Source organism: Apium graveolens, chromosome 11 (assembly GCF_009905375.1).
Source record: "Apium graveolens cultivar Ventura chromosome 11, ASM990537v1, whole genome shotgun sequence".
NCBI classification, from domain to species: domain Eukaryota; kingdom Viridiplantae; phylum Streptophyta; class Magnoliopsida; order Apiales; family Apiaceae; genus Apium; species Apium graveolens.
In genome coordinates this window covers 162,876,752-162,903,294 of record NC_133657.1, presented here as the reverse complement: position 1 = coordinate 162,903,294, position 26,543 = coordinate 162,876,752, and the positions used below count along the sequence as shown (strand labels likewise).

General features: G+C 37.7%; 3 protein-coding genes across 3 annotated transcripts; 1 reads left to right on the top strand and 2 right to left on the bottom strand.

The window, feature by feature from the left end:
• Positions 1-1,865: 1,865 nt before the first annotated feature.
• LOC141696069 (uncharacterized) lies at positions 1,866-2,964 on the top strand. Its single transcript, XM_074500257.1, has 2 exons — positions 1,866-2,327; positions 2,860-2,964. Exons 1-2 carry the CDS (start codon positions 1,866-1,868, stop codon positions 2,962-2,964), a joined length of 567 nt encoding a protein of 188 aa, XP_074356358.1.
• Positions 2,685-9,227, bottom strand: LOC141697152 (uncharacterized). Its single transcript, XM_074501398.1, has 6 exons — positions 8,522-9,227; positions 7,418-7,609; positions 7,077-7,316; positions 6,138-6,355; positions 5,703-5,957; positions 2,685-3,323 (listed from the first exon to the last, which is right to left on the bottom strand). The coding sequence occupies exons 1-6, from the start codon at positions 8,901-8,903 to the stop codon at positions 3,054-3,056; spliced, it is 1,557 nt and encodes a 518-aa protein (XP_074357499.1). The 5' UTR covers positions 8,904-9,227; the 3' UTR covers positions 2,685-3,053.
• A 3,994-nt stretch (positions 9,228-13,221) lies between these two features.
• On the bottom strand, positions 13,222-17,384 carry LOC141697816 (E3 ubiquitin-protein ligase RSL1-like). Its single transcript, XM_074502361.1, has 3 exons — positions 16,563-17,384; positions 15,027-15,775; positions 13,222-13,542 (listed from the first exon to the last, which is right to left on the bottom strand). Exons 1-3 carry the CDS (start codon positions 17,241-17,243, stop codon positions 13,425-13,427), a joined length of 1,548 nt encoding a protein of 515 aa, XP_074358462.1. The 5' UTR covers positions 17,244-17,384; the 3' UTR covers positions 13,222-13,424.
• Positions 17,385-26,543: the final 9,159 nt, after the last annotated feature.

Genomic DNA, 26,543 nt, shown 5'->3' with positions numbered 1-26,543 from the left:
AGGTCTGGGCTCCGGGTTGGATCCGGATCCGGGTCATGGGATGGGCCCGGGCCTGGTCTCTCCATTTGACCGTTCTGGGAGAGGGGGTCTCGGTCCATCGACCGAGCCTGGTATCCTTTAGATCCAAGTTGAATCCTAGCCGGGTCTCTTATACCATATCAGTGGCCATGGCTGAAAACTTCAACCCCCATGGCTGGAAATAATCATCCATTAATCTCCGTCGTAGTCACTGATACTACATTCAAATCTCCTTCGACCCCCCCTAGCCGAAAATAGTTATTCACGGATCTCCTTCGTGGCCGTTGTTTGCAAACTCCTCCGTGGCTTTCCTTCAATTCTTGCGTAAAGAACCTTCATCGTGATGAGACATCTCTTCCTCCCGAGATTATGATATTGATCAGCACCCCTCCTTCTAGCGCCAATTTGTTGACGGGGGAATTTGGTATCAACAAAGTTTGAGGTTCGTCGCCGGAATCAAGATCTACGATGGTGGTTCTTCACCTGAAAAGTCATCGGAGTGTGGTGGTTGTGATGAATTGGGGGCTGAGATTGCTTAGGGTTGGTGGTGGCTTCTTATGGCTCTCGCTTCCGACCCCTTACAATTTGCCTACGTATCCCAATTTATAGGGAATCAAGCCCATGTAGTTCTTGGGGAACAAGAAATCTAATGGGCTTAAACTTCTTATTCCCAGACCCGGTCCAGAATCCATCTTCCACTAGCTTTAGGAATGTCCAACTATGAGGCCCAACCGCGAAGGCCCAAGGCTCGTTTATAATCGCAGGACTTCACGAATAATGCATCTCCCTGCGCAAGGATAACATTCCGCTACATCTATCTCCCTTGAATTACGAACGCAGGTATAACCACGGTTCACCCCAAATGCCAGACGCGTCCCTGTCCCCCGAATGAGGATAACCCACCAGATAGCAGGACAGGTGATCCCAAGCTCTTGGGTGCAAAGTGCAGGATGACTCCAAAGTTCTCCAACAAGGACACCCGTTGAATACAAGAACATAGTTCCCACATCACACACCAAAGTTAACCCCGCATCCCCAACGAGGACACCCGTTGAATACAGGAGGAGGCCTTCAATCATCAGGCATACCCCTGGAGGCCTTCAAGTTTTTCACGGACATCCCCCTCCTTGACCGTCTCAAGGCGGGAATTCCTCAAAGAGTACCTGCAACAAATACGTTAGTGAAAATAATCCTCCATTGCTCCTTCCACGCCTGCCTTGCTTTAAACTTACTCTTGATCATGCATTCTTCACACATAGGACGCGTCCTGAACGATTGGGCGCGTCCTGACCCTACGAACTCCACATATTGCTATATCTTCCAAGTATCTCTATTTGCTTTATCTTGAATGAGAACAAGCTCAACCATCCCAAAGTTTGCATCTAGAGGAGGCAGGACGCGTCCTCCCCTTGTAAAATACATATATTCTCCTTGCATGGCAACCTTATTACCTATACAGCTCATCCCATTATTTTTACTTATCAGGGCGCGTCCTGCGCCTTGGGCGCGTCCTGCGCCTTGGGCGCGTCCTCCTCCTTTCAATATCGTCCTCCCCATCTCTTAACATGACAACCCAAAGTACAGCCTACACAATCATGGACGCATCCTACATATACAGGGCGCGTCTTCGCTTCATACAATGCAGACCAAAACCTAATTATTCATCTTCTTTCCCCAATTCAATTCCAATTGACCCGTATTTGACCCGAGATGATTCAATACCAAATTTTGGCTATAACAGTTTGTAAAGTGGTTATTGTTCTTTGGGGACTTGGCACGGACGCAATAAGCGGGTATGGGAAGATAAGTGCATTTCACCTTCAATAGTGATGAATTGGAGCATTCGCATGGTGACTGAGTGGCAACAATCTCAGAGAAATCGAAAGGATCGAAATAGAAGCCTAGTGGAACATGCGAATAAGAAACCTGCTAAGTGGAAGCCACCTCAAGAAGGTCAGCTCAAAATCAATGTGGATGCTTCGTTGTCTAGGGAGTCTGACTCATTTGGCCTTGGTATGGTTATACGTGATGATAATGGAATGTTCTTGTTAGGTAAAGTAATCAGATTGCAGCATGTGGAAATTGCTCTGGACGCTGAAACAAGGGGAGTGCTTGAAGCTTTGAAGTGGGCTGCAGGTGAAGATCTTCGGGATGTCCGTGTGGAAATAGATTCGCTGTTAACAGTCCAAACTTTGGAAGGTCATGCTACCACAGTGCTAGAGGTTGATCATGTCATCCAGAAATGCAGAAATTATCTAAGGGAGTATCCAAATTTTGCAGTTCGATTTGTTCAAAGGCAAGCTAATAAGGTTAGCAAAATATCCTTGTTCAACATTTTACGTCTCCCCCAGACATCTCCCCCAGACATGTTGTTGGAGACAATTATGTTCCGACAATTATGTATGATTTTTTGATTTAATGAAATATTTTCCTTCAACAAAAAAAACTATAAACAAGGTATATTCTGAAAAAATTATCATTTGATATTATAATTATGAAAAAGATCAAACATTTCAGATTCTAATATTTTTGTTTAGTGTCGTATATTTATTCATGTTCCTTCAAAAAATTGACAAGAAATGTTTCCAAGTAAACCGTCGGTCACATGTCCTTACCATGATTTAAGCGATAAATCATATGCAAGTACACGTTTAGAAGAGAAATAATAACTAATCAAATAAACAGTACATAAAATATTTAAATATATACAGATAAAATACTTGCTTAGAAACAGGGCATGGAGAACTATGTCATTTCTTATTCTTAAATCATAAGTATGATTAAGCTAAATGAACTATTGACATTTTGTTTTGCATTCCAAACAACATGTAACATGAGCAGATAGTCACTAGTCATTACAACATTTCTATTTCTATTTCTATATCAACTAAAGTAGGCAATGCTACACCACCCTCCCTTTATCTCCCTGTTTCCCATTTCCATTAATTGATGCAAGAAAGGCAAAATGACGGGAACAAACACTATCTTGCTGCACTGGAGTAACCTTGCAGTATATGATCAAATCTGAAATTAAACTAAAGATTGGTCTTAACCTGTGGTGAATCTTCAAAAGTTACCTCTTCAGTATCTTCATTATCTTCTTCTATGGGTATGTGATCAACATTATTATCAACTGGACCTTGAGGGTCTCCGAACAATGTAGTGAATATCTGTCTATGGCATTCATCGCAGAAATAAAAATAGGTGAAATGGCCATGGTTTAGGAGTTTATGAACCATGACCCCGGGTAAAACTCGCTGAGTGAAGTCAGCCATTGATGGAGGGACTACTTTGTCATCCATCCCCTGTTTTGGAATAGCAAGTAAAGATAAGAGAACAAGAATGGTAGCATAAGATATTATATATAGCATGAACTGATATTCACAACTACTTTCCCTTAAGATTTATGTGGTTCAATATATGCTTCACAATTAATAAGGTAAATTTACCCCTATAACTTAAGGGTTGAAATTCCCATACAGGGGAACAAAAATTGTTTTCATCTTCACTCAGATGTTAACTCGATGCAAGGTGAGGTGCCAACCCAGGGAACTCCTGTTTACTCTTATACTGTTACAAGCAGCACATGAAAAGAAAATCGTTTTGCCAGAACATTTATTCAGAAAGCAATTTAGGGTGGACTAAATGTTTCAAAGTTTATTCTGAAATCAAATAAATATGCTTGAATTCACTGTATCAGCCAAAGTGGCTGGAAACAAGTAAAATTATATACAAAAGCACATGGTTCAACTCACACTTGCAAATTGATCATCATAAAACTCCTTTTCCTAATAGTCTAATACACTACATCTCCCATAATTAAGTACCAACACTAAAGATTCCTGAACAAATCCTTAAAAATCTTCTTAACTACCATGACCAGAAACTACTTGTAATTGACTTCATCACAGCGGAATATAAACTAGGCACATTATATAGTTGCCATGAATTTATTTTAATTACCATGATGCCGCTTTGAGTACTTGCCATGTCATTCTATAGTTACCATAAATTCATATGATTACCGTGATGTAGGGGTGTAAATGAATCAAACCATTCGTGACCTACTCGAGCTCGGCTGGTAAAAATATTTGGATTCGGAATAATCGAGCCGAGCTAGATGTACTTTGAGTACTTGCCATTTCATTCTATATTCGCCATAAATTCATATGATTACCTTGATGTACGGGTGTAAATGAGTCGAGCCATTCATGAGCTACTCGAGCTCGGCTCGTAAAATTTTCGGATTCGGCTCGAGCTAGAGCTATTTGAATTCTTTACCAAGCTCAGCTTGAGCTTCAAATTCCTCGGCTCGTAAGGTTCGCAAGCCTTATTGAGCCTCTATTATTTTTATTTTTTTTATAAAAATAATTTTTATATAAATATTCAATAATTTTTTTTCTTCCTCCGTCCCACCCAATTCTTTACATTGGATTTGCGCACGGAGGTTAAAAAAATGTATAAATTAGTGAGTATAAGCAAGAAAATTGGGTATAGTGGTGGGACCAATCAATATTTAATATATAAAGTGTATGTAATATGGCAAAGTAGTGGATGAAGTTAATTTTTATATTATGAAAATTTACTACTTTTGGAAACTTTTGTAACGTATAGAATTGAGAGGGACATCCAAAAAATGAAAGTGTAGAGAAAAGGAGGGGACGGAGGGAGTATTATATATTTAATCGAGCCGAACCGATCATATTTCGAGTTTTTGTCAATATTTGGTGAAATCGATTCGAGCTGAACTCGAGCCTATCGAACTTTTTATGAGCTAACTTCGAACTTGGAATTAACGGTTCAGTCGAAGTCGAGCTCGAGGCTGACAGTGTTTGACTCGACTCTGTTTGATTACACCCCTACCATGATGCCATTGTGAGTACTTGGCAAATGTCATCAGGCGTAGAAATAGGTTGATATATTCACAAAATACCAAAGGTACAGAAACATAGCAGAAGCTAAACAAATATTACTAAAAGGTTCTGTGCCCTCAAACACAATTTATTCCACTTCCTAGATATTGTTCCCTCTAAATTATGTGCAACCACTTTGCTTCTAATCAATTAATTAGGAAACTCTGTTTTTTGGAAACTTTGGAAAACTCGCTTACTATGACATGATCCGAGAAATACCATGCAACATAATACAACATACAAAAACTTGCAACCTCGTAATGGAGCAGGAGATAAGTCACTTCCCACTGGACCAAGACAATGCACTAGCTCACAAACCTATGCCTCTATTTGACAAATTATCTTAAGTACCGTTCCCCATGCTAGCAGTGGTGGAAATATTAAGCCAGTATTATAGGTTCACCATCCTATAAATTGTTCATCAATGGCGATAAACTACAACAGAAACAACTCTGAATGAAAGGTCTCACCTAGAGACCATTTCTACCAGACTTTGTTCTCCTTTGGAATCAGCTTTTTCCCTCAAAATAAAATAGCAAATTGACCCCTGTCAAGCACAGTTTTAATTCTTCTTGTCTAGCTTTTTACTTTTCTAGTTTAGTACTTCATGTACAAGTTATCAACCAGACACAGAAAGTTCTCTCATCATTAGAACAAATAAAAATCATGCTAATTTATGAAATGCATCCAAGACTAATAGTAGTCCTAGAGTAAGAACTAGAAGAAATAACTTCTGCAACAAGTTCAATTCAAGGGAGATACTGCACCAACCTGCCATATATGTATCGGGCCAAGAAAGCCTGTCAATTCTTCTTCAGCTTGACTGTACTTCGACTTTATCCAAAATATTATACCTCTCCCCTTTTGTTTCTTCTGTACTTTGAGCTCTGAAAGGCGGAAACCCCAACTTGAAACCTGCAAGACAGCTTCTTCCACAAATGGTTTTACATTTCCCTGTCGGACTGATTCTGCTAAGTCCCTCAACCAGAACTCTTCAAACTTTTTATCCTCTATTAAATCCCTATCCTAGACAATTACAGCAGTTAAACATGAGAAATCGCCACTAAAGTTAGAACACCATTGACATGCCTAAAAACCTTTATAATATATTATAGCAATTTTTCTGTTATATAATTGTTGTTGTTCCTAATGACTAATTTAATCTATATTCACTTCTGAAAAGAAAAATGAACCAGGATGCCTCACCCTTTTCCCAAGGGACAGTGACAGCCACTTATTTATGTGTCCAACACTTCCAGAAAGGAAGCCACGGTGATAAAAGTACGGAAGAAATCTAGGAAATCTTTGAGCGAGGAAGAAATTAAATTTCTTTTGCAGAGTCCATTTGCTCCAGGTTCTTCGTTTCTCTTCTTTGGACATGCTTGGCTCATACGGATTTATCATTGCGGAAACCAAGAATGCACCTGCACATTTGGACAAAGATTAATTAAAGGACAGTGTCACCTTTAAGAAGTGATCATGTCTCCTTTTACATGTTAGAGAAGATGAATAAAGGCATCATATTGCTTTTTCCAAAATAAATATCACTTAAAAATCCGTTTCTGTTCAGTAGTTGAATTACTAACAGAACTATATACATCATAGCAGACCAATATAGCAGCCCTGATTGATTTTTTGATGAACGCCGACTTATTTAATAGAACCTAGTTAGATAATAGAAATAGTTAAGCCTGTCAAAATCTTAACAAATACCATATTCCTGTGCTAGATTAGTTTTAAGTTTTAAGCACCACATTCATCCTTTCGTTTTTTGACAAACACAAGCAGTGTGCTAATCCATTGTTGCATTGCAGCCATAGTTACCCTTACAGATATTTCACAATATCAAATATTTAAAAATTAGATAGTTTTGGATAGAATTAATTAAATAAAATGTCAAAGTACCTGCAACTCTATCAGGAATATATCTAACACAAGCACAAGCAGTGTGCTAATATTCCTGTGCTAGATTAGTTTTAAGTTTTAAGCACCACATTCATCCTTTCGTTTTTTGACAAACACAAGCAGTGTGCTAATCCATTGTTGCATTGCAGCCATAGTTACCCTTACAGATATTTCACAATATCAAATATTTAAAAATTAGATAGTTTTGGATATAATTAATTAAATAAAATGTCAAAGTACCTGCAACTCTATCAGGAATATATCTAAGCATAGCCCAAGCATGCAAGCTTCCACCAGAATATCCCATCACCCAAAACTTGTCAGTAACGCCCACAGCATATGATAGGTGTAACACATCATCAGCTGATGACTTGAGATTCCTGTTAGGATGAGGATCACTCTCCCCAAACCCCGGAAGATCATATGTTATTAGACGAACACCAAACTCTTGCAGAAGTGATATCTTAATACCAGGTATTCCTATTTGCACGAAGAATAGACATATGTCCAAAAATTATCAAACTGTCCAAAATAAACTCCTGCAGAGTCACTACGAAGAATATGAAGTAACGTATTTGAACCTGCAATCCGAGATGAGAGAAAAGAATGTGGAGCAATTATGGAAAATCTAGAGCTGCCAGCTGGAACACCTCGCTCCTGATAAGCCAAGTGTCTACCATCAGGTAACAGTATACGAGTAGCATTAGGTGGTTGTATGTACAGTTTCTTTATCAAAGGACTGGTTTGGTCACATTCAGTATTTACATAGAGTGCTGCAAATTAGCGAGTCAAGTAAGATGCTTGATAATGATGAAAAACCGCTATGCAGTTAATTCTCTTTTAGTCTGTACAGGAATATACAAATAATATGTAATAGCAGAAACTGTAGTGTGATGCATATCTCCCAGCCGCAAACATCATTAACATAGTTCAACCTGTCTGGTAGCTCCTCTACACATGCACTATAAGGCACTATGATGCCATACTAACAATTGACTTATGGTTAAAATATTTAATTATCTGTTGCTTACATGTGTTGCGCTATTGTACTAGATTGGTTGTAGTTGCTAAAATCCCTCACTTTCATTTTCATTTCCTCGATCTGCTTAGAGCTATTCGCTCCCGAGATAAATTAAGGTAATTGACAGACCGTCCAGAATTTCTGTAAGTTTGTGAATATGATATAAGTCCTACAAGTATATGAAAACATTCCATGTAATATAAATACGATTGTCCACTTTTCAGTTTAATCTCCTTCCTCGTTTCTAATGGCATCAAAAAATCTACTATGAAACCTAGTTCCAGCCAGATAATGAGAGTTAATTTATTAAGTAGGCGAAACTTAAAAAAAACAATTGAAGCACACATTTTGAGAGCTGAGAGAATAATTTCAAGTACCAAAACCTTAAGTCTAAACCTACTGATACATTTCTACATAATCATTCCTCGTGACTCGTTCATCCAACACTAGGACCATATGATAATCAAATTATTCTCCAAATAGGCATCAATTTGACAGAATCTGACAACTTGCAAAAACATAATAACCAGCACATAATGCAAAACTCGAAACTCAACTGAAAAGCTAAAATTGCACAAACCTAACATGTTTTCAATATTTCACTAAACAAAAAATTTTAAAAGCAAAATAAAATAAAAACCGAAACGCAAGGCGAAACTCGAACCTGCAACAACGAAGAACAAAACAACGAAAATGATACTCCAGGAATGAACAGGATCGCGATCCTCCGGTAAATAGTCATTCAAAAACTTCAACTCCTTTCGAACTTTCATAACAGGCGGTCCAAAATTCTTCACGAGAAACGAATCATCTCTCATCACACTCTGTTTCACCACATCTCTCACACCTTTCCCAAACTCCACGCTCATCTCCGCAAAGCCTCTCCAAAACTCCACCGCGTGAAACTTCCAATTCCGATCACCGCCGCCGCCGTACGGAACCGCCGGAACTGTCGGAGTCGCCGGAGGAGCTGCCGCAACTCCGATTCCGACGCCGTCGGGAATGAAGGGAGTCAAATCGTCTCTCCACGACGTCGTTTCAGACATTCTGAAGAGAATTAAGGTGTATAGAGAGAGTGGAGATCAGTAGATAAGCATTGATTAGTGTAGCTTGAAAGCGAAGATTGATTAAAAAGTGTAACGCAAGTCTGTGTACAAATACGTCTAGATGTTGTGTGTGTACAGTGGGATTGCCATGGGAATGTTGATGGACGGTGGAGATTAAGACACGTAAGCAGAGATGGAGTGGAGCTGACAGGGATGTTGAGGTTGTAAAATTTGTAGGTAGTGATGGGCTGATGGGTCGGCGGGGGTTAAATCATTAACGGCTTTTCGTTTGCTTCTTTTTATACTCCATTAAATCTCTCTATCTATACTTCTACAGCAACGCTCGTTATCGTTGACAATGCTATCCAAAAGCACCGCCATTTTTGCCCAGTCGTGTTTAAACTTTTCATGTATTTTTATATATTCAATTTTAAATTCAAATCGACCGGAATTTACATTAGTATATATAATTTGGTGACACTAATTTAAAACTAATATATTTTTTTATCTATTTAATATACTAAATTATACGAATAATATATGAAAAAAATTAGTTTTTTAAAAATCATAATAATTAAATAATCTACAATAGTTGTATAGAAAATGTAATATATAATTAAATAAACTAAAGAAAGTATTATATATTTTAGTATTTATATATGTTATCATAAGAATACATAATTCACATTTGGCATTTAATATAAATATATAGTTTTAAAAATTTATTTACTTATTTATTCCATGTACTTTCGTTCCGTGTCGTATATCTATATTAAAAATCCAAACCCGACACTAATTATATTCGTGTTCATATACTTTCGTGTTCATGTATCAAATTTTCGAACCCAAATACTAATTTTTCGTGTCATTTCGTACTGTGTTCACTTATCGTATACTAAATTTGTAAGTTCTAATTTTAAGTGAATGTTTTTGTTGAATAACTATTTTATTTTTGTAAAAATATGGTTTTAAATTTTTGTTAAGAAAAAAGGAATTATATGAGTTTATATGAGAAAATTGTCCATGAGTTTATATATAAGTAATGTGATTACAAAATATAAACATATGAAATATGATTTTGCAAATCTTTATGAGAGTGTTTGGTTCAACAATATTGAGTATGAGGTATGGGGTTGGAATAGATAAAACACATATCATGTGTTTGGTAATTTTTTTTTTATTTTTAAAACCCATTCCTCAAATCCATAAGATATATGATTTAGAAATCCATGCGAAGAGGTGAGAATAAGTTAAATTAAACCCTTGGTATCATTTATTACACCGAGCTCATTACACGTATTTTATTTTTTTTCGTCTCACTCGCCTTTCTTTTTAACTAGTGTGATTCTTTTTTAGCTCAAATTTCAATACCGATGAATAAAAATTGTGAATGCATATTTTTTTCTTAGATACTACGTATAAAAATTTATAAATTCATATTTAATAAGAAAAATTACCAAAATTACCGTTTTTTTCTAAAAAAAATACAATTTTACTATTTTCTATTTTTTTTTTTGCAAAAATATGAAATCAACCAAAATCAAGCGGACATGTAAATAGTTGAATTGATTTATTTTTTTTGCATTTGAGGTTACATGAAGTTGCATAAATTCGTCAAATGTTGCATCTAGTTGAATAAAGCTGCATAAAACCGTATTTTTGCAAAAAAAAAACTAGAAAATAATATTTTTGCAAATAAAAAAGTTTTTTTGCAAACTTTTTAAAAAAGTCATAGTATTTTTATAAAAATATTTTTAGTCATAGGTATTTTTCAAAAAAACTCTATCAATAATTATGATTAAATCAAGTGATCGTGTATAATTTTAGTTTTTAATATTAAAATAATAAATTAATAAAAAATAATAATAAAGTTTATTTTGATTCTTGGATCTAGGCCTGTCAATGGAGCGAAAATTCGATTCGATCCGATCCGATTCGAGACCATTTTAGTGGATATTGATCGACCTATTAAAAATCCGATCTGAGATCCGATCCGATAAGAAAAATCCGATTATAAATGGAGCGGATATGGATTTAGGTCGATCCGATCCGTTAATAACCCGATCCGGTTTATATATATATAATATAACAAAAATATTTTTTAATAATTCTAATTTTAAACGTATTATCTTCGAGTGAAGTCCCATTATCTATATTTCGTTCGGTTTAGTCTCTATAGTCTAGTCAATTTCTATAACCCTGGTTCTTTTACCTTTTAAAACCGCATAACCCAAGTTTCAATTCATGTAACACTTTTATTTCCAAGTCAAGTCCCGTTATCCTCGAGTCAAGTCCCATTATCCTCGAGTCAAGTCCCATTATCTATATTTCGTTCGGTTCGATTTTTATAGTCTAGTCCATTTCTATAACCCTAGTTCTTTTACCTTTTAGAACGCATAACCCAACTCTCAATTTATATAACACTTTCATTTTGTAACATCAATTTTTTTCATTGTTAGAATTAAAATACTGTACAACCCAATAGTATGTTTGTTTCAAAAAGAGAATTTTAGTTCGTAATTTATCTTTGGACTTCGTTATATTCTACTTGTATTTTAATATTTTTTAAAATTGTCAATTTTAAAAAGATTTTATAATAATTGAAGTTAAAAAAAATATACATAAATGGAGCGGATATCCGATCCGAAATCCGTGATCCGAACGGATCCGGATATGGATCGGCCTATAAAAAATCCGGAGCCGATCCGATCCGAAAAAATAAATGGATATGGATATGAATTTATGCCGATCCGATCCAAACCCGATCCATTAACATGCCTACTTGGATCCAAATAATTTATCAACCAAACACTAGGTAAGGGTATCATTCTCATCTTATTTTTAACCAAACAAGTGATATCAAGTTCCAAACCCATACCAATTTAACCCGATTCATGATTACAACCCGATATCATTTAGCGAACCAAACGACCCCTACAAGAACCAGGAGCAGGGTCGTCCTGAAATCCAGAAGCTTAAAAGGTTATGAAATCCAGAAGCTTAAAAGGTTTATGTGTTAATTATCAAGTTTCCCCGTGAAATTATCAAAGTTTCAAATTTACCATTAACAAATTCAGGATCTTAAATTGACCACTTTCAAATTGGTGAATCTCAAATTAGCCACTTTTCAAGTTGATCATTAACTAATGTTATCTCAAATTTTTCACCGACAATTAACATTTTATGTCAAAAATGGTCAATTTAAAATCCCCCAACTAATAGGTGATAAATTTGATATTTTTATAGTTATATAGTAATAAATTTGATACTAAAGGTTTATCACGAGAAACAACAATTGTCACTGAAAATTAGTTGGCACCTCAACTATGAGCACAGCCTAACTTTGTCTGCCATTGAGAAATAGACAACAAAAATGTGTAACAAAAAATAATTTGAAGCTTCTATAATCAACAATTGCCTACGCACAGTTTATATTGCGAATGCAAGACTGCCGACCAATGTTGCAACCTTTTGACAATCTCTGTGCAACTTCTACAAGTACTTGAACTAAATATATACAATAAACTTTGATACTTAGGGTGTGTTTGGTATTGCTATTTCAGACAACAGCAGCAGCTTTTCGCTAAAAAACAGTTAAAACACTGTTTGGAAAATTTAAAAGCTGCTTTTCTGAAAAGTATTTTTGGCTTAAAAGCTGCTGCTAGAAAAAGCAAGTCCCCGCATACTTTTAGAAAAAACTGATTTTCAGCTGTTGCGAAAAGCAAATGCTGATTTCACCATCAAACCTTATCAAAAACATCATTATTTTTAATTTTTTGCATCAAAACATATACATATCAAAAAAATTACCAAACAGTCATCTAATTTTTACAACAGCACTTTTTCCAGCAGTACTTTTTTTAACAGAACTAACAATTTTTAACAGCAATCACAAACAGAGCCTTATTATGATTTAAAAATAAAAAATTTACATGTAACGATTTGTCAATAGATGTTAAACTCTCTTGGCAACTCCCATAGCCAGAGATGCTCTAGGCGACTATATCATGTAGTATACAATTAGGTATGAACTGCTTTGTCCCCAAAAAGCAACTCAGCCTAGATGCAAGCACAGTTTCACCGACATGTAATTGAGACTTGTGCTCACATATCTACCACTAATTTCATTAATATGTAAAAAACAGAGGGTGAGAAATTAGCAGCAGAGCCAGACATGATAAAGAAAACATGAAAGGGGAACAAAGGGATAGAATCCCAATGTCGAAAGCCATGCAGTGTTTTCGATTTTGTCTTGCCTAATCATTTGTATGCAGACAAATAGATATTGAGTTAGATATTGAGTAGCCAATACCGAAGCTCAAGTTGAGAACAGAAATTGACATGCAATCACAATTCTGAAAACCCCAAACTGGCACAAACCCCAAAAACATTGAAAAAGGTATGCAGAAACAACGATACTTACTGTTAGTACCACTGCAAAAAAAGAAAAAACCCTTCATACGTGACCTAAATACTATCAAAATCTAATTAAACCACATTTCTGAAGTATTGCTTCTTGGTTCATCTTCTGCGCCCCTGAGTGTACACAATATTATGCTCATCCCAGATAGCACATCTACAAGTTGCTTGCTTGTTCTTCCACTCAGCTCCACAGGTATAGCAAAATTGATGACCACATCTGCAAAAAAAATTGAAAGTAACCAACCAACGACATTTGGAAGACTGCCCTGTTTGCCTACCAACTTATAAGTTACTTATAGTTTATAAGCCCGTAATAACTTATTTCAGAGTGTTTGTCGACCTAACTTATAAGCTTGATTTACAACTTATAAGCAAGTTAAATGTTAGTAACAACGTACTTTTTCGCAATTTTTGTTTTTTAATAAACTTTAGTTTTAATAAAGCTGTTCTAAACTATTTTTCTAATATAATAATAACGAATTAAGATAACTTTATTTATAATTTATTTAATTTTGTTTAATTAAGTAAAAAAAATCGGACTTTTATCCAAACACTTATATAACTTATAAAGTATTTATCTACTTATCACTTATAAGACACTTATTCATTTTAAGTCATAAGTTACTTATTTTAAAATTTCTCAAACGGGCACTGATACTTTTTTTTGAGACCTGCAAGACTGATGACGTCTTATTCATTTTAAGTCATAAGTTACTTATTTTAAGATTTCTCAAACGGGCACTGATACTTTTTTTTGAGACCTGCAAGACTGATACTTACGTCTACCAAGAATGAACTGATATTCTAGCATTTTATATGCCAATAAAATCACTAGAAAGCGAGATTATAACATATTGACCGATTCTAATCCATCAACATAATTAGAAGCAAAGTGCAGTGCCTAAGTGAACTTCAATTTTTTTCAGGCATCCTAACAGGTAACGAAACACCTAAAAACAATTGCGACGAAGAGAAAAAATTTAGCAGTCTGAATGTAACACCTGATAGAAAACAACTAATTCTTGTACTGTGGTCTTTTTACAAAGTTTTGGTTTAACTTAGTTTATAGAAAACTACTAATTCTTGGTGTGATTTATTTCATAATGCAAAGATGTGTGCACCAAAGAATGGAGGAAAGCTATGCATCTAATAATCTATTGATTCCTAATTAGAAATATTTAGGCATCATTATTAAATTGTTATAGACAACCTCTGTCTTATGAATTTTGAATACAGATGTACCACATGTAACGCACACTAATTTACTATGATACTCGGACTTGGCTAAAAGTATCCGACATGGATATGTTTCCAAAGTATCGGACTCGGCAACATTTTGAAAATATACAAGTTTTTGGCCTAATATAGGTTTCCATGTCCAAGTATCGAAAGTCGGACACGGATACTTGAAGATAAAATAAAGAGTCTGAGTAAAATAGCTAATTTTAGTTGCATCTACATTAAAAGTATATACATTTAATACCACATATTAAAAGGGTTCAGCAAAATAAAACTGATACCCTGATTCTCCAGATGTAGGTCTCAATAATAAAAAAAGGTAGTACTTAACTTCCTCAGATGTTATAGCCACCACTAACAGTAAATTAGTACCACAATCATCATGCTACAAAGGTTATTATACAGTTCATGTAAGAAAACATATACAAAAAAGAAAGATATGAGAAAACAAGTAATTTTTACCTGCAGTATATGTGATAGCAGCCTTCTTTAAGCTCAATCATATTGTTGCACTTTTCACATTGACGCCATTGTTTTTTTGTTGCAAGTGTCTTGAGCTTTACCTCTTCCGAGCATGGATACGGATGCAGACTTTTGTAGTGAGAACATGACATGTTGCTGTGCCAAGGAACTTTGCAGTTAATACAGAAAAGGCCATGACAGTTCGTGCATCTGCTACCTCCAACATTGTTTATAGCACAAACCTCAGATCTGGACATTAAAGTCGAACACCTAGGATATGGGCAATACACTTTCTCCGTTACAGGAACAGTCGATTCCTTTATCCTCTGACTCATGAGATCAAGTGATTCACGAGGTAAGAACTTTCTGCAATACTCAAACTTCAACTCGGAATTGCAACCTTCATGTGGGCATCTAGGAAGCATTCCTTGAGACAACTTTGCTTGTGAATGCTGTTTCAAACAAGAAGAGCAATACCGGTGCTGGCAACCATCAACTAGTAACATTTGACTTGTAGCTCTATCTTCCAAACAAATGATGCATGTTTCAGTCTTTCTGATGTTACCACTACTTTCTCCCGGCCAAGTGACCTGCGCAATTATAGCATCTCTTGCAAGTCCAACAGCAAATTGAACATTTTTCTTTTCAACAAGCTGTGGAAGGCAACGAGTAAATTTTCTCTGGAGTAGAGTCAACTCATCAGCCAAAATTGCCAAATTTCCCAGTTTAGCTACCCATTGGCCAGTGACCTGCATTAAGAACAGCAACATTTAAAGCATAAATTTGGTATTAAATGACACAACGCACAGGATGATAATATTGCAGCTTTATAGCATCTAAACTTGTTCCAAACTAGTCTAGAAGTTCCAACTGTAAAGAGACCACAAATGGGCCTCCAAATTACAATGCTTATATACTGTTTAACAACAACCAACTGTTTGAGTGGGATGACTACAGAACATACTCAATGCAGTTATTAAACCACTTTAACATTTTTTACAAACCAAAGGCAGGAACTGTATTGACAAATGACAATATAATGACGATAGTATAACAGGTGAAACAAAAAGTGAAAACATTTTCTTCTTTCAAGAACACCAAAGTGATGTGCACATCAGCTTGAACTTTTAATAGACTTTTTAAAAAATTCCAATTTTTTCATCAAGTGGACCATATAATATAGATTCTATTTCCAAGCCTATGGGATAAAGAGCACCTGATCCATGTAGCAAATCCCCTAATCAATATCCTTTTAACCCTCCATGTACTATTTCTAGAATATAATATTAGCTTTTAAAGTATCTGTTTCTTCCTATAAGCTTCATTTCAATTCAGAGTACAACATATACAATATGATCAAATTCTAACATACAACAATTATGAAAAGTGCATCAACCAAATAGGAACCTATATTGTCAACACAAAGCATTACTCATATCATAATTTAAGCACGTCAATCAATCAAATAACAACCTACATTATCATTATCAATATCAATTTAAAGCAAAAACATAACAAAAAGCAAAACCGACTCACAAATTGATAAATCTCAATATCGTCACAGAACACCGTGATCCTCTTCAACCCTAACGTAACCGCAGCATTAAGCCCCTCAATCAACGCCTTCACTTCCGCAATCTCGCCTCTCATCTCCTCCAAAACCAAAGGCTTCCGGACCTTAAAAACAACAATCTCGCCACTCGAATCACAAATCGCAACTCCAATCCCAGCCAAAACCTTCCTCTCACTCCCAACCATCTCTTCACTCACTAAACCCTTACAATAAACCCTAAAATCCTCACTACTTATCTTCTCACTCTCATACGGCTTATTATAATAATCGCCTGTGTTGCGCCACTCCACCTCGGGAACCGCGAGCACTTCACGTGCGAACGCGCGGTCGTGGATAGTCCGGCTAATTTCGTCGCGCACGCGCTTCATCTCCGCATCGACGTGCACGCGATCGGTCCGCTCGCGCTCGAACCTGTCAATCTCCTCAGCCAGAAGCTTCGCAATGCCTACGTCATCTTCATCAGGAACATCAAAACGCTGTCGTTTCGAATTAGATGATGAAGGTTGAGAAGCGACAGAAGCGTTGAAGGCTTCTTCCATCTGGAGTTTGAAAGCGAGGTCGTGATCGGACTCCGATGACATCGCCTCCGCGAGTTCACGGCGTTGCTCCGATAATAAGGCGTAGAGTTCGTCGTCGACTTCCATTTTGTGAGTGTTTGAGTTTGTTGAGGGTTTTGATGAGGAGAAAAGAAGGGGAGATGTGTACGAGTGTACGTACAGTTATAGACACGTAGTGTATGAGAATATAGGGATGGATAAAGATGGAGAAAATAAAGGTGTTAAACTTTAAACTTCCTCAAGACGCTTCGCTATCTTTAATTAGAGTTACCATTCCAAATAATAAAATGTCATTTTTTTTTTAATTTTCCCACTAATGTACCTGTCAAGTATGTATACGAGTTCTAAAAAAAATACTCCATCCGTCTCTCCCAATTGTTATCGTTTCTGAGACAGCGTTTGACACGCATTTTAAGATGAATAAAAAGTTAAACTTTTATTCATAAAAATAAAATTTTTAAAAAAAGTTAAACAACTATACTTTCTCTTCATCTTAAAATACGTGCCGGACACTCTCCCGCAAACGATAATAATTAGGAGGGACGGAGGGAGTAACGTAGGTGCATTTAAATATAGGGTTTTTTAGTGATATATCTCATTTTAAAAGTTGATTTATAAATATGTCCCATTTCTAATTATTTTTATAGATATGTCTTATACATCAATTCTTTTACAGTTTGTAACTAATCATGATTAATGTTAATAGTTAACATCTTTAAATAACATATATAACCTTTCTACACCACCATTATGCCGTGATATCTTACGCTGTGTTCCAGAAATATTTTTTGGAGAGAAAAGAAAAAAAATGTAAAGAATAAATTTTTTCAGCTTGTTCCTAAATAACTTTTATGAAATAAAGGAAAAAAAAGTTGCAGATTTAGTAAGAAGTTTTCTTTATTTTTGTCTCCAAAATCTTCTTCCCACTTTTGGAAAGATTAGGAGAGAAAGGAAAATTAGTTATTTTATATTCTTTTCTTTTCTACCCTAGATTCGGGACACAACGTTAATATGCATGATTATATTGATTATGATTCAATAAATAGTGTGAAATATCACACTGAGTTAAGTTTGGAGATCAATGTATTAAACTTTCTCAATCAATAATACACATCGGTGTAGCAATTGATTACTACTCCCTCATCCCTAAAAACGTTTTCTATTTGTGTTGGACACGTTTGCCAATGCACACTTTTGATCGTTAATATCTTTAATTTCGTATTAGTATTAAATATAAAAACTTCATTGTATTAAAATACTCATAAATACGAATTCAACAAAATCACTCATAATTATAATTGATCTTATAGATTTGACGTAAATTAGTAGTCAATCACTTAACATAAACAGTATAAAAAATCAATATGGTAAATGTAATATGGGATGAAGGGAGTACTAATCTTGCTTGACTTATTTTCAGTGATGAAGCGGTCGTTCCCAACTTAGGCTTACCGGAAGGAGACCATGAGTGTTGTTTAACCTTACTTGAACGACCCTATATTTGTAGAGTTGTAGTTGATTGTTGACAAAACTTTAGAATATTTTTTTTGCTAACAGTATCATTCTATCACTACTTCATATACTTCCTATACCATTCTTTTTATTTTGATTTTTAACATCAAATATACATGTATTTGCAGGGATCGCTTATTCCTAAAATATCAATTACAACTGACCTGGGCCACTAGACTTGTTTGACAATTTTCTTGAATTCTATTTTATATTTTTATAATGTTGGATAATTTATGTGATCTTTAAAAACCTAAAATCTAGTTTTCTGGCTTAGTATTTGTATTGTGGGGCATTCTAGTTCTATTTAGTAGGCAAATATAATTATTTATAAAGTAATTATATATATATGAGTTATATATGAGTTAAAATTAACTATAGGACATAATTATATTTATTGAATAAAATAGGACATATTAGTAAAGTGACTCACAAATTTGGGACAGATTGTATAAATTCCCTTAAATATAATGTAAAAATTAAAGATAATATATTTGATGAAAAATGCTAGAGTATTCAAAAGCGTTCCTGAAATAATTATCAAATAATGAATTGTCGCATCATTGGCTACTATTTCATAAATAAATAGAACTCTCGTATATTTATATAAATCTCACGAATGAAACAATGACACATGTCATTCGTGAAAATTTATAAGACTTTTTTGGAATACGTAGTATTACTCCTACTTTGTTACTAATGTGTTTTTATATTGTGTCAATGAAATGAGCACAAAAGATTATAATTCTAAATTATTTAAATTGATTTGGTCTTTATGTATCCAAGTAAATGCACTATTATTATAAAAAAATCAATTAAAATAATATAAATTTATAATTCTCCGTATTCATTGTATGCACGTAGCCACATAATTGATTAATAAAATATAAGTTAAAGTTATTATAGCATTTTTAAAAGACTCTTTTATTGAACTTTAATTTTCTTCTGATTTAGATTTTTATTCATATTTTTTCGTGATCTCAATTCTTATCACGATATAAATATTTTGTTTTTAGTCTTCATAAATGAAGTATGCTTTCAATATCAAACATATTCTGATGGGACAGAAATAATCAGGCCCGGGTAGAAGAGCAGGGGCCCAAAAGAGATGCCACCCCAGGCCCAAGCCGAAGTGGTCCCCGGTGCCACGTGGCATAGGACAAAAGAGTCAACTGTCTCATGTTACCCAAAATGGAACAATTGCATCCTAGCCATTCAAGGGTAATATCCCAAGACAGCTCTGATGGAGAAAGGACACCTGACCACACAGCTCATCTGGACCGTCCAACCTGTCACCAACCAAGAATGATCAAAGGCCAGGATGAAGAGGTATAAACCCCCAAAACCCTAAATCTTGGGACCTATAAAAGGTCCAAAAAAGAGGGTTTTAGAGGTTGGAAAATATTTGACTGATATACTCACATACACACACCCTCACATATTTTTGAATAGCTCTTTCTTCCTTCTTCTTCTTCTTCAAAAAAGCCCATTTCTTATTCTCATACGGGAGTTGCCGCGGGACACAACCCCCCCTCCGGTTCTGTTTTGCAGAGACCCCTACTTAGCAGGTTAACCGCACCCAAACCGCTGTGGAGGCCGGGTCCCAGCACGTGAGAGAAAGGAGAAGACCTGGGAAGAAACCGAGTTATCATTGGCGCTAGAAGGAGGGGCCTGAACCTCCGGTGACGTGGTGTCAACTCCAACTAAGTTGCACAGCTACAAAACCAAAGAAACCCTCTGGTAAGAACGAAAACCCTTTCTTTCTTTACATCTCACTCTCCTTATTCTTTCTCCGGAACGATCACACATCCTAGCACCATCACCCTTACCGTGTCCTGAGAATAATGACCACGCGAAAGAGCAAGACCTCGGTCTCCGGAACCATTCAGCCCACGGTCGCCCCGCCCAGGGACGGCAAGATGGAAGATATAGATGAAGAGCCCCCCACAACTCGTGCTTCGTCTGTGCTTCAACCTGGAGATCAGAGACTAACCATAGAGAAAGCATCCCACAAGTATGCCGAAACCTCTACAAACCCCTGGGAAAATATGACCGCGGAGCAGATTCAAGCGGCTATGGACCTGTGGAAAGAAAAGAACAAAGCCCCTGAGACCCGCCCTGAAGACCAGGAAGAGCACTCGGAAGAATCCCGGGGCTCGGTCTTGGACCGAATCGGCAAAACTAAGAGGCCGTCAGAGGACGCACGAGACGAGATCAAGAGGGCCACGCTCCGGGACCGTATTCGAAAAGAGGAAGAGGTCAGGGCCAAAGCCAACATTGAAAAAAGAGTGCAAGAGGAAGAAGCCAAACTGAAGAAAAGGGCACGCCGGATCCATGTCTCCTCGGATTCAGAACCTGAAAAGGAATCCAAGCAGGAGCAAATGGCCCGAGTTCTCCGGGACCTTAAAAGAAAAGTGAAAGGAGACGTGGAAGTCGGGGCGGCGGCCACGCCCTTCACCAGAAAGCTGGAATCCACCCCCAGGGAATCAGCGCTCAAGCACTTCAACTTCGACTCTTTTGATGGACTTGCTGACCCTGAAGAACATCTCAACTACTTTGAACAGATCTCGAACATATACGACTACAGTGACCTCACCAAATGTCGTTTCTTCGCCTCAACACTGAAGGGTGGAGCACAAAAATGGTTCAGTCGAATCTCCTCCCTGAGTATCGACTCTTGGAAGGACTTAAGGGAGATATTTCTCAAGAGGTTCAAGGCGAACCGCATGAATGAGCTCCAGATGTGCCACTTGGAAACCATACAACAGAGAAGCAGAGAAACTCTCCCAGAGTTTATCAAAAGATTTCAAGAATCAGTCAACCAGCTCTCCAACCTCGAAGAAAAGGAAGCCGTGAATATTTTCCGGCGAAATCTCCACCCAGTTTCATGTGAAGGCTACGTGAAGGACCTAATCCATAGGGAACCCCAAAGCCTTGCTTCAGCCTATGCAATGGCGTCCAAGTTCATCAAAGAAAATGACTTCCTCACCTCAATGAATATGAACATGAGGATCTAGGATGATGATGAGTCCCCGGAACACCGCCGCCCCTACGGGAAAGAAAAGAGGCACAGTACAGATAGACAGACCAATTATGTTCAGCAATCCAGGGGGACCCCACCCCGGGATGACTACTCCAGACACCAGAAAAATGAAAAGAAGCCCAAGCCTAAGAGGGAACCAAAACCGGAGCCCGAGTGGACTCCGCTCAATCGGCCCCGGGCCGACATCTTGAGAGAGGTCAAAGGGAAGCCTTTTTATTACCCCCCGAAGCCGTTGTTGGCACCCCCCGGGAATAGGGCCCGGGACAAGCATTGTGGGTACCACGAAGATCATGGCCACACCACGGAGAACTGCTTCTCTTTCAAAATGTTCATTGAAGATCAAATAAAGAAAGGCAACATGAACCAGTACCTACAGAGAAGGCTTGATGACAGAGATAAACCCACCGGTGGAGGGAAACATGTGGTCAACATGATCTTTGGGGGGACCTCCTCCCCTCCCCGAAGTCTAGATGAGGGCAGCGATGTCTTGATGATACAGACGGCAGGAGATGAGCACATATATTTCTCCAATGCAGATTATGAAGGCCTGGATCCCGAACACAACCAAGCCCTGGTCGTGACCCTCGACATCGCCGACAATGAGGTACAAAGAATTTTGGTTGATAATGGTTCTTCAGCTAACATTGTTTTTGAACAGACCCTTAACAGGATGAAGTTGGGACACCTCCGCATGGATCCCTGCCTCGAAGATCCTTTCTACGGGTTCGGGAACAATATGATCCCGATCCGCGGGATAATATACCTCCCCATGGTCTTTGGCACCGCTCCCCGACAGGTATCTCATGTCATGAAGTTCTACGTGATAAGCGCTGTATCCTCTTACAACATGATCCTGGGAAGACCTACCATCACCAAGCTCCGGGCCATCCCATCTATAATTCACCTGAAGCTGAAGTTCCCCACCCCGGGAGGCATTGGGGAACTCAAGGGGGACCGGGGCGCTTCAGGGAGATGCTATGGATAGGCGCTGGTCATGGCTGAAACTGACCCGGAAAACAGAAAGAAGGCAATGGCCTTACCCGAAGGCCAAAGCCGCAAGAAACATCACGAACACTTCAACAAAAGGCTAAAGCTGGATGTCAACATGATAGAGGACTTGGGATACAGCGAAACCAACGCCGACGCCCGGATACAGAAATTTGTGGAAGTCAGAGAAAAAAGCAAGGTAGAGCCTGCCGCCCAGACGTTAGAGATAGAACTGGACCCCGGGAACCCCACCTGGAAGTTGAAAATTGGAAAAGGCCTGGATACATCCTTTCAGGCATAACTCATCTCATTGTTAAAAGAATTTGCGGATGTATTCGCATGGATGCCAGAGGATATGCCCGGAATCGATCAGTCGGTGGCAATGCACAGCCTGGACGTAGACCCAAAGAAGAGACCTATCAAACAAAAAAGGAGAAACTTTGCTCCCGAGCGACAGCAAGCAATAGACGTGGAGATAGAAAAACTGCTCAGGGCCGACATCATCTGCGAGATCAAATATCCCGACTGGCTCGCCAACGTGGTGTTAGTCAAGAAGCCAAACGGAAAGTGGAGGATGTGTGTCGACTACATGAGCCTCAATGCTGCGTGCCCTAAAGACTCCTATCCCCTCCCAAATATTGACCAGCTGATTGACGCGACTTCGGGCCATCCATGCTCAGCTTCATGGATGCCTTTTCGGGATACAACCAGGTTCGCATGAATCCTGAAGACATCGCCAAAATGGCCTTCATTACTCATAGGGTGGTCTACGCCTTTATCATGATGCCCTTCAGACTCATCAACGCTGGAGCCACCTACCAGAAAATGATGAACACAATTTTTAAGAGCCAGTTGGGGAGGAACATGGAATCTTACGTAGACGATATGATCTCCAAGTCACTCGCCACCCCGGACCACATAAAAAACCTCAAGGAGTGCTTTGACAACCTAAGGAAGTACAACATGAAGCTGAACCCGGAGAAATGTGCGTTCGGGGTACCTTCAGGCAAATTCCTGGGATTCTTGGTCAGGGAAAGAGGAATAGAAGCGAACCCAGAGAAAATCACCGCCATCATGGAAATGAAGATACCCCAAACACAGAGGGACATCCAGAAGTTGGCAGGATGCCTAGCAGCCCTGCGAAGATTTATCCCGAAACTAGCAGAGAGATGTCTCCCATTCTTTGAGTTACTAAGAGGGGCCCGAAACAAGAAGTTAGTGAACTGGACATCAGAATGTCATACAGCATTCGAAGAAATCAAGAGACACCTGATGGACCCCCCGGTGCTCTCCAAAGCCAAGCCCGGAGAACCTCTGTCTCTATACATCGCCGCCGGACCCAAAATTGTCTCCTCGGCACTGGTCCGGGAGGAAGGAGGAACACAGAACCCCGTCTACTATGTCAGCCAAGTCCTCAAGGATGCCGATACTCGGTACCCAAACTTGGAAAAGTTTGCCTTGACCCTTATACATTCCAGCAGGAAGCTGATGCAGTACTTCCAAGGCCGAGAAATCAGAGTGGTCACTGTTATTCCTAGTGAACTAACAATGAGATTTACAGAAGGGGGGTTGAATGTAAATCTCAAAACTTTTTCAAGTTTTGAGCAGTTTCAAAGGCTGTGTGTTTAAGATAAACAAGTGTGTGAATTGCTTTAAGCTAATACAAACAGATATATATATTCAAGCACAAAAGTACAGAAAACAACAGACCTTAAAAACTTTTCTGGTGGATTTGTTTGTTCCACCAGAAATGATATTTCAGAAAATCTGTGATTCAAGAAGTTGATCACAGCTGCATCCTAGTACAAACTAGATAATTTTTCTCAAGATTTTTCTAAACAGCTCTGGAAAAATTCTATTCTAATTACTAGCTGCTACTTGGTTTATATAACACCAAGTTTACAAGTGAAGACAAAGATAAAAAATACAATAATAAAATAAGTTCTCCACTTGTTTCTTCTCCATTTTACTCCAGTACATTGTTGACTATTGCCTCTTTATGCTAGAGTAGAACGGCTGCTTTTTCTGATGTTCCTGAAATAGGCTACCACATCTCAGTTGTCTCTGTCAACCCATGTGCCTCTGTTTGTAGGTACAACTACCACTTGTCAACTGCTATTTAACAGAACATCCGTTGAAGCCTTCATCCGTTGATGGCTTTATCCGTTGATGTGTTAGCAGTTGAAGCTCTATCCGTTGATGCACTCATACGTTGAAGGATGTTATCCGTTGAAGCTTTAGAGACATCCGTTGAAGCTTTGTTTCTCATCCGTTGAAGGTCTTTAAGTTATCCGTTGACACCATTTCATTTATACAAAATTACAAGGCATGAAATATTTATAATTGGCCTTCCTATCTGCATATCCTTTAGTAGTCAACATGACTTATAATTTCCCTCAACATTTAAGAATTATATCTCAAATTCAGAGACTGAAATGTGCTACAACACTAGACTTATTTCTAAGTAAAGCTACACCATCAACGGATAGCCAAAGTGGTCTTATCCGTTGAGGCTACAAACACTAGATTTCTACTTAAGTGTTTTGTTAAACATATCATCAAAATAATGCACATATATTCCTAACAATCTCCCCCTATTTATGTCTATAAGAATTGTAGACATAAATTCAAGGTTAACTTGATGATAACAAAACACTTAACAAATATATGAACTGAAACTAAGTAGAAATTTAAAAGTGCTGCAAAAGTGTATGTACTAGAAGGTAATTGAAGATTTACAGTGTTTCCAAGGGTGCTCCACTAGCCTGAGCAAATCATCTTTTTCTTCTTTGATCCCTGGTTTTCTTTCCTAGCCCTTTGTCATTTTCCTCAATTTGGAGTTGGAGTTGTCTGAAGAATTCAGCTTCATCTTCATCACTGATATCCAACTTAGATTGCATTTCTTTGAGAGTTTCATTGCTGGCAATCTTGAGTTGGTCTTCAAGTCTGAAAAATCTTCTGACTCCTTTATCATCTCTGAATTCCATCAACCAATGAGGTGATTTGTGAATTGTAGTTCCCCTTTCTTGAATGAGTAAGGTTCTGGGCAAAGCATTGGGCTCCCTCCAAGTTTTCCTTATGTTGGCAATCTTGTTGAGAATTTCAGTCTTGGCAGTCCTGGTAACGCCAGAATCCTTTTGTATGGCTGAAAAGACTCTGATCAAGGTAGAGTAGCCTTCATTCAGAATCCTGTAGAGAGGCCATGTTCTTTCCCCAGCTCCTTTGTATCTGAACACCAATCTCTCTGGTAGCTGTCTGTAAGCAGCAATTCCCCTTACATCCTCCAGCTCATCCAGATAGAGTTCAATGTCTGAAATTTCTTTTATGTCACAGATGTGAACATAATCATCTTTAGAAATGGGTGGCTTAGGGTTAGGTTTATGTTTTTGAGTGAATTTCTTAGAGTTTAGGGGAGGTGTAGATTTGGATTTTCTTTTCTGTTTCTTTGGTAGTGGAAGAGTGGTTAAAAAGGTAGGCAAATTGATGGTGTCCCAATCAATAGGTTCCTCTTTTGGGATGATTGGTTCACCATGGATGTTTATAGTGGGATCAGCAACAAAGGGTTCATATATGGAAGGTAGAGATTTGGTTCCTTCAGTGTTGCCTTCACTCCTTCTATGTGCATTGGCCTTTCTTCTGTTTCCCTTCTGCCATTCCTCTTTTTCCTCCATACTTTCACCAAATATACTCCCAAAAACCTCATCTAAGTTTGCAATCTTGTCTTCACCCCTGACTTCAATTCCTTTCTCATTTTCAACTAGACTTGACTTTAGCTTTTGTTCAAGCTTTGCTTGTGCTCTTTTGTCAGCCTTGAGTTTTTCAGCTTCTTTCTTTAACCTTTTGGTTTC

What these genes read in the sequence shown, in the direction of transcription:
- LOC141696069 (XM_074500257.1), top strand. Translation starts at nt 1,866, where the DNA reads ATGGTGACTGAGTGGCAACAATCTCAGAGAAATCGAAAGGATCGAAAT. An exon ending in TTCAAAGGCAAGCTAATAAG is followed by an intron (nt 2,328 to 2,859) that starts GTTAGCAAAATA and finishes TAACATGAGCAG; the next exon opens with ATAGTCACTAGTCATTACAA.
- LOC141697152 (XM_074501398.1), bottom strand. Translation starts at nt 8,903, where the DNA reads ATGTCTGAAACGACGTCGTGGAGAGACGATTTGACTCCCTTCATTCCC. An exon ending in TCTCTCATCTCGGATTGCAG is followed by an intron (nt 7,317 to 7,417) that starts GTTCAAATACGT and finishes TCGTGCAAATAG; the next exon opens with GAATACCTGGTATTAAGATA. An exon ending in GCCCGATACATATATGGCAG is followed by an intron (nt 3,324 to 5,702) that starts GTTGGTGCAGTA and finishes ATTCCAAAACAG; the next exon opens with GGGATGGATGACAAAGTAGT.
- LOC141697816 (XM_074502361.1), bottom strand. Translation starts at nt 17,243, where the DNA reads ATGGAAGTCGACGACGAACTCTACGCCTTATTATCGGAGCAACGCCGT. An exon ending in ATATTGAGATTTATCAATTT is followed by an intron (nt 15,776 to 16,562) that starts GTGAGTCGGTTT and finishes TTCTTAATGCAG; the next exon opens with GTCACTGGCCAATGGGTAGC. An exon ending in TGCTATCACATATACTGCAG is followed by an intron (nt 13,543 to 15,026) that starts GTAAAAATTACT and finishes TTTTTTTTGCAG; the next exon opens with ATGTGGTCATCAATTTTGCT.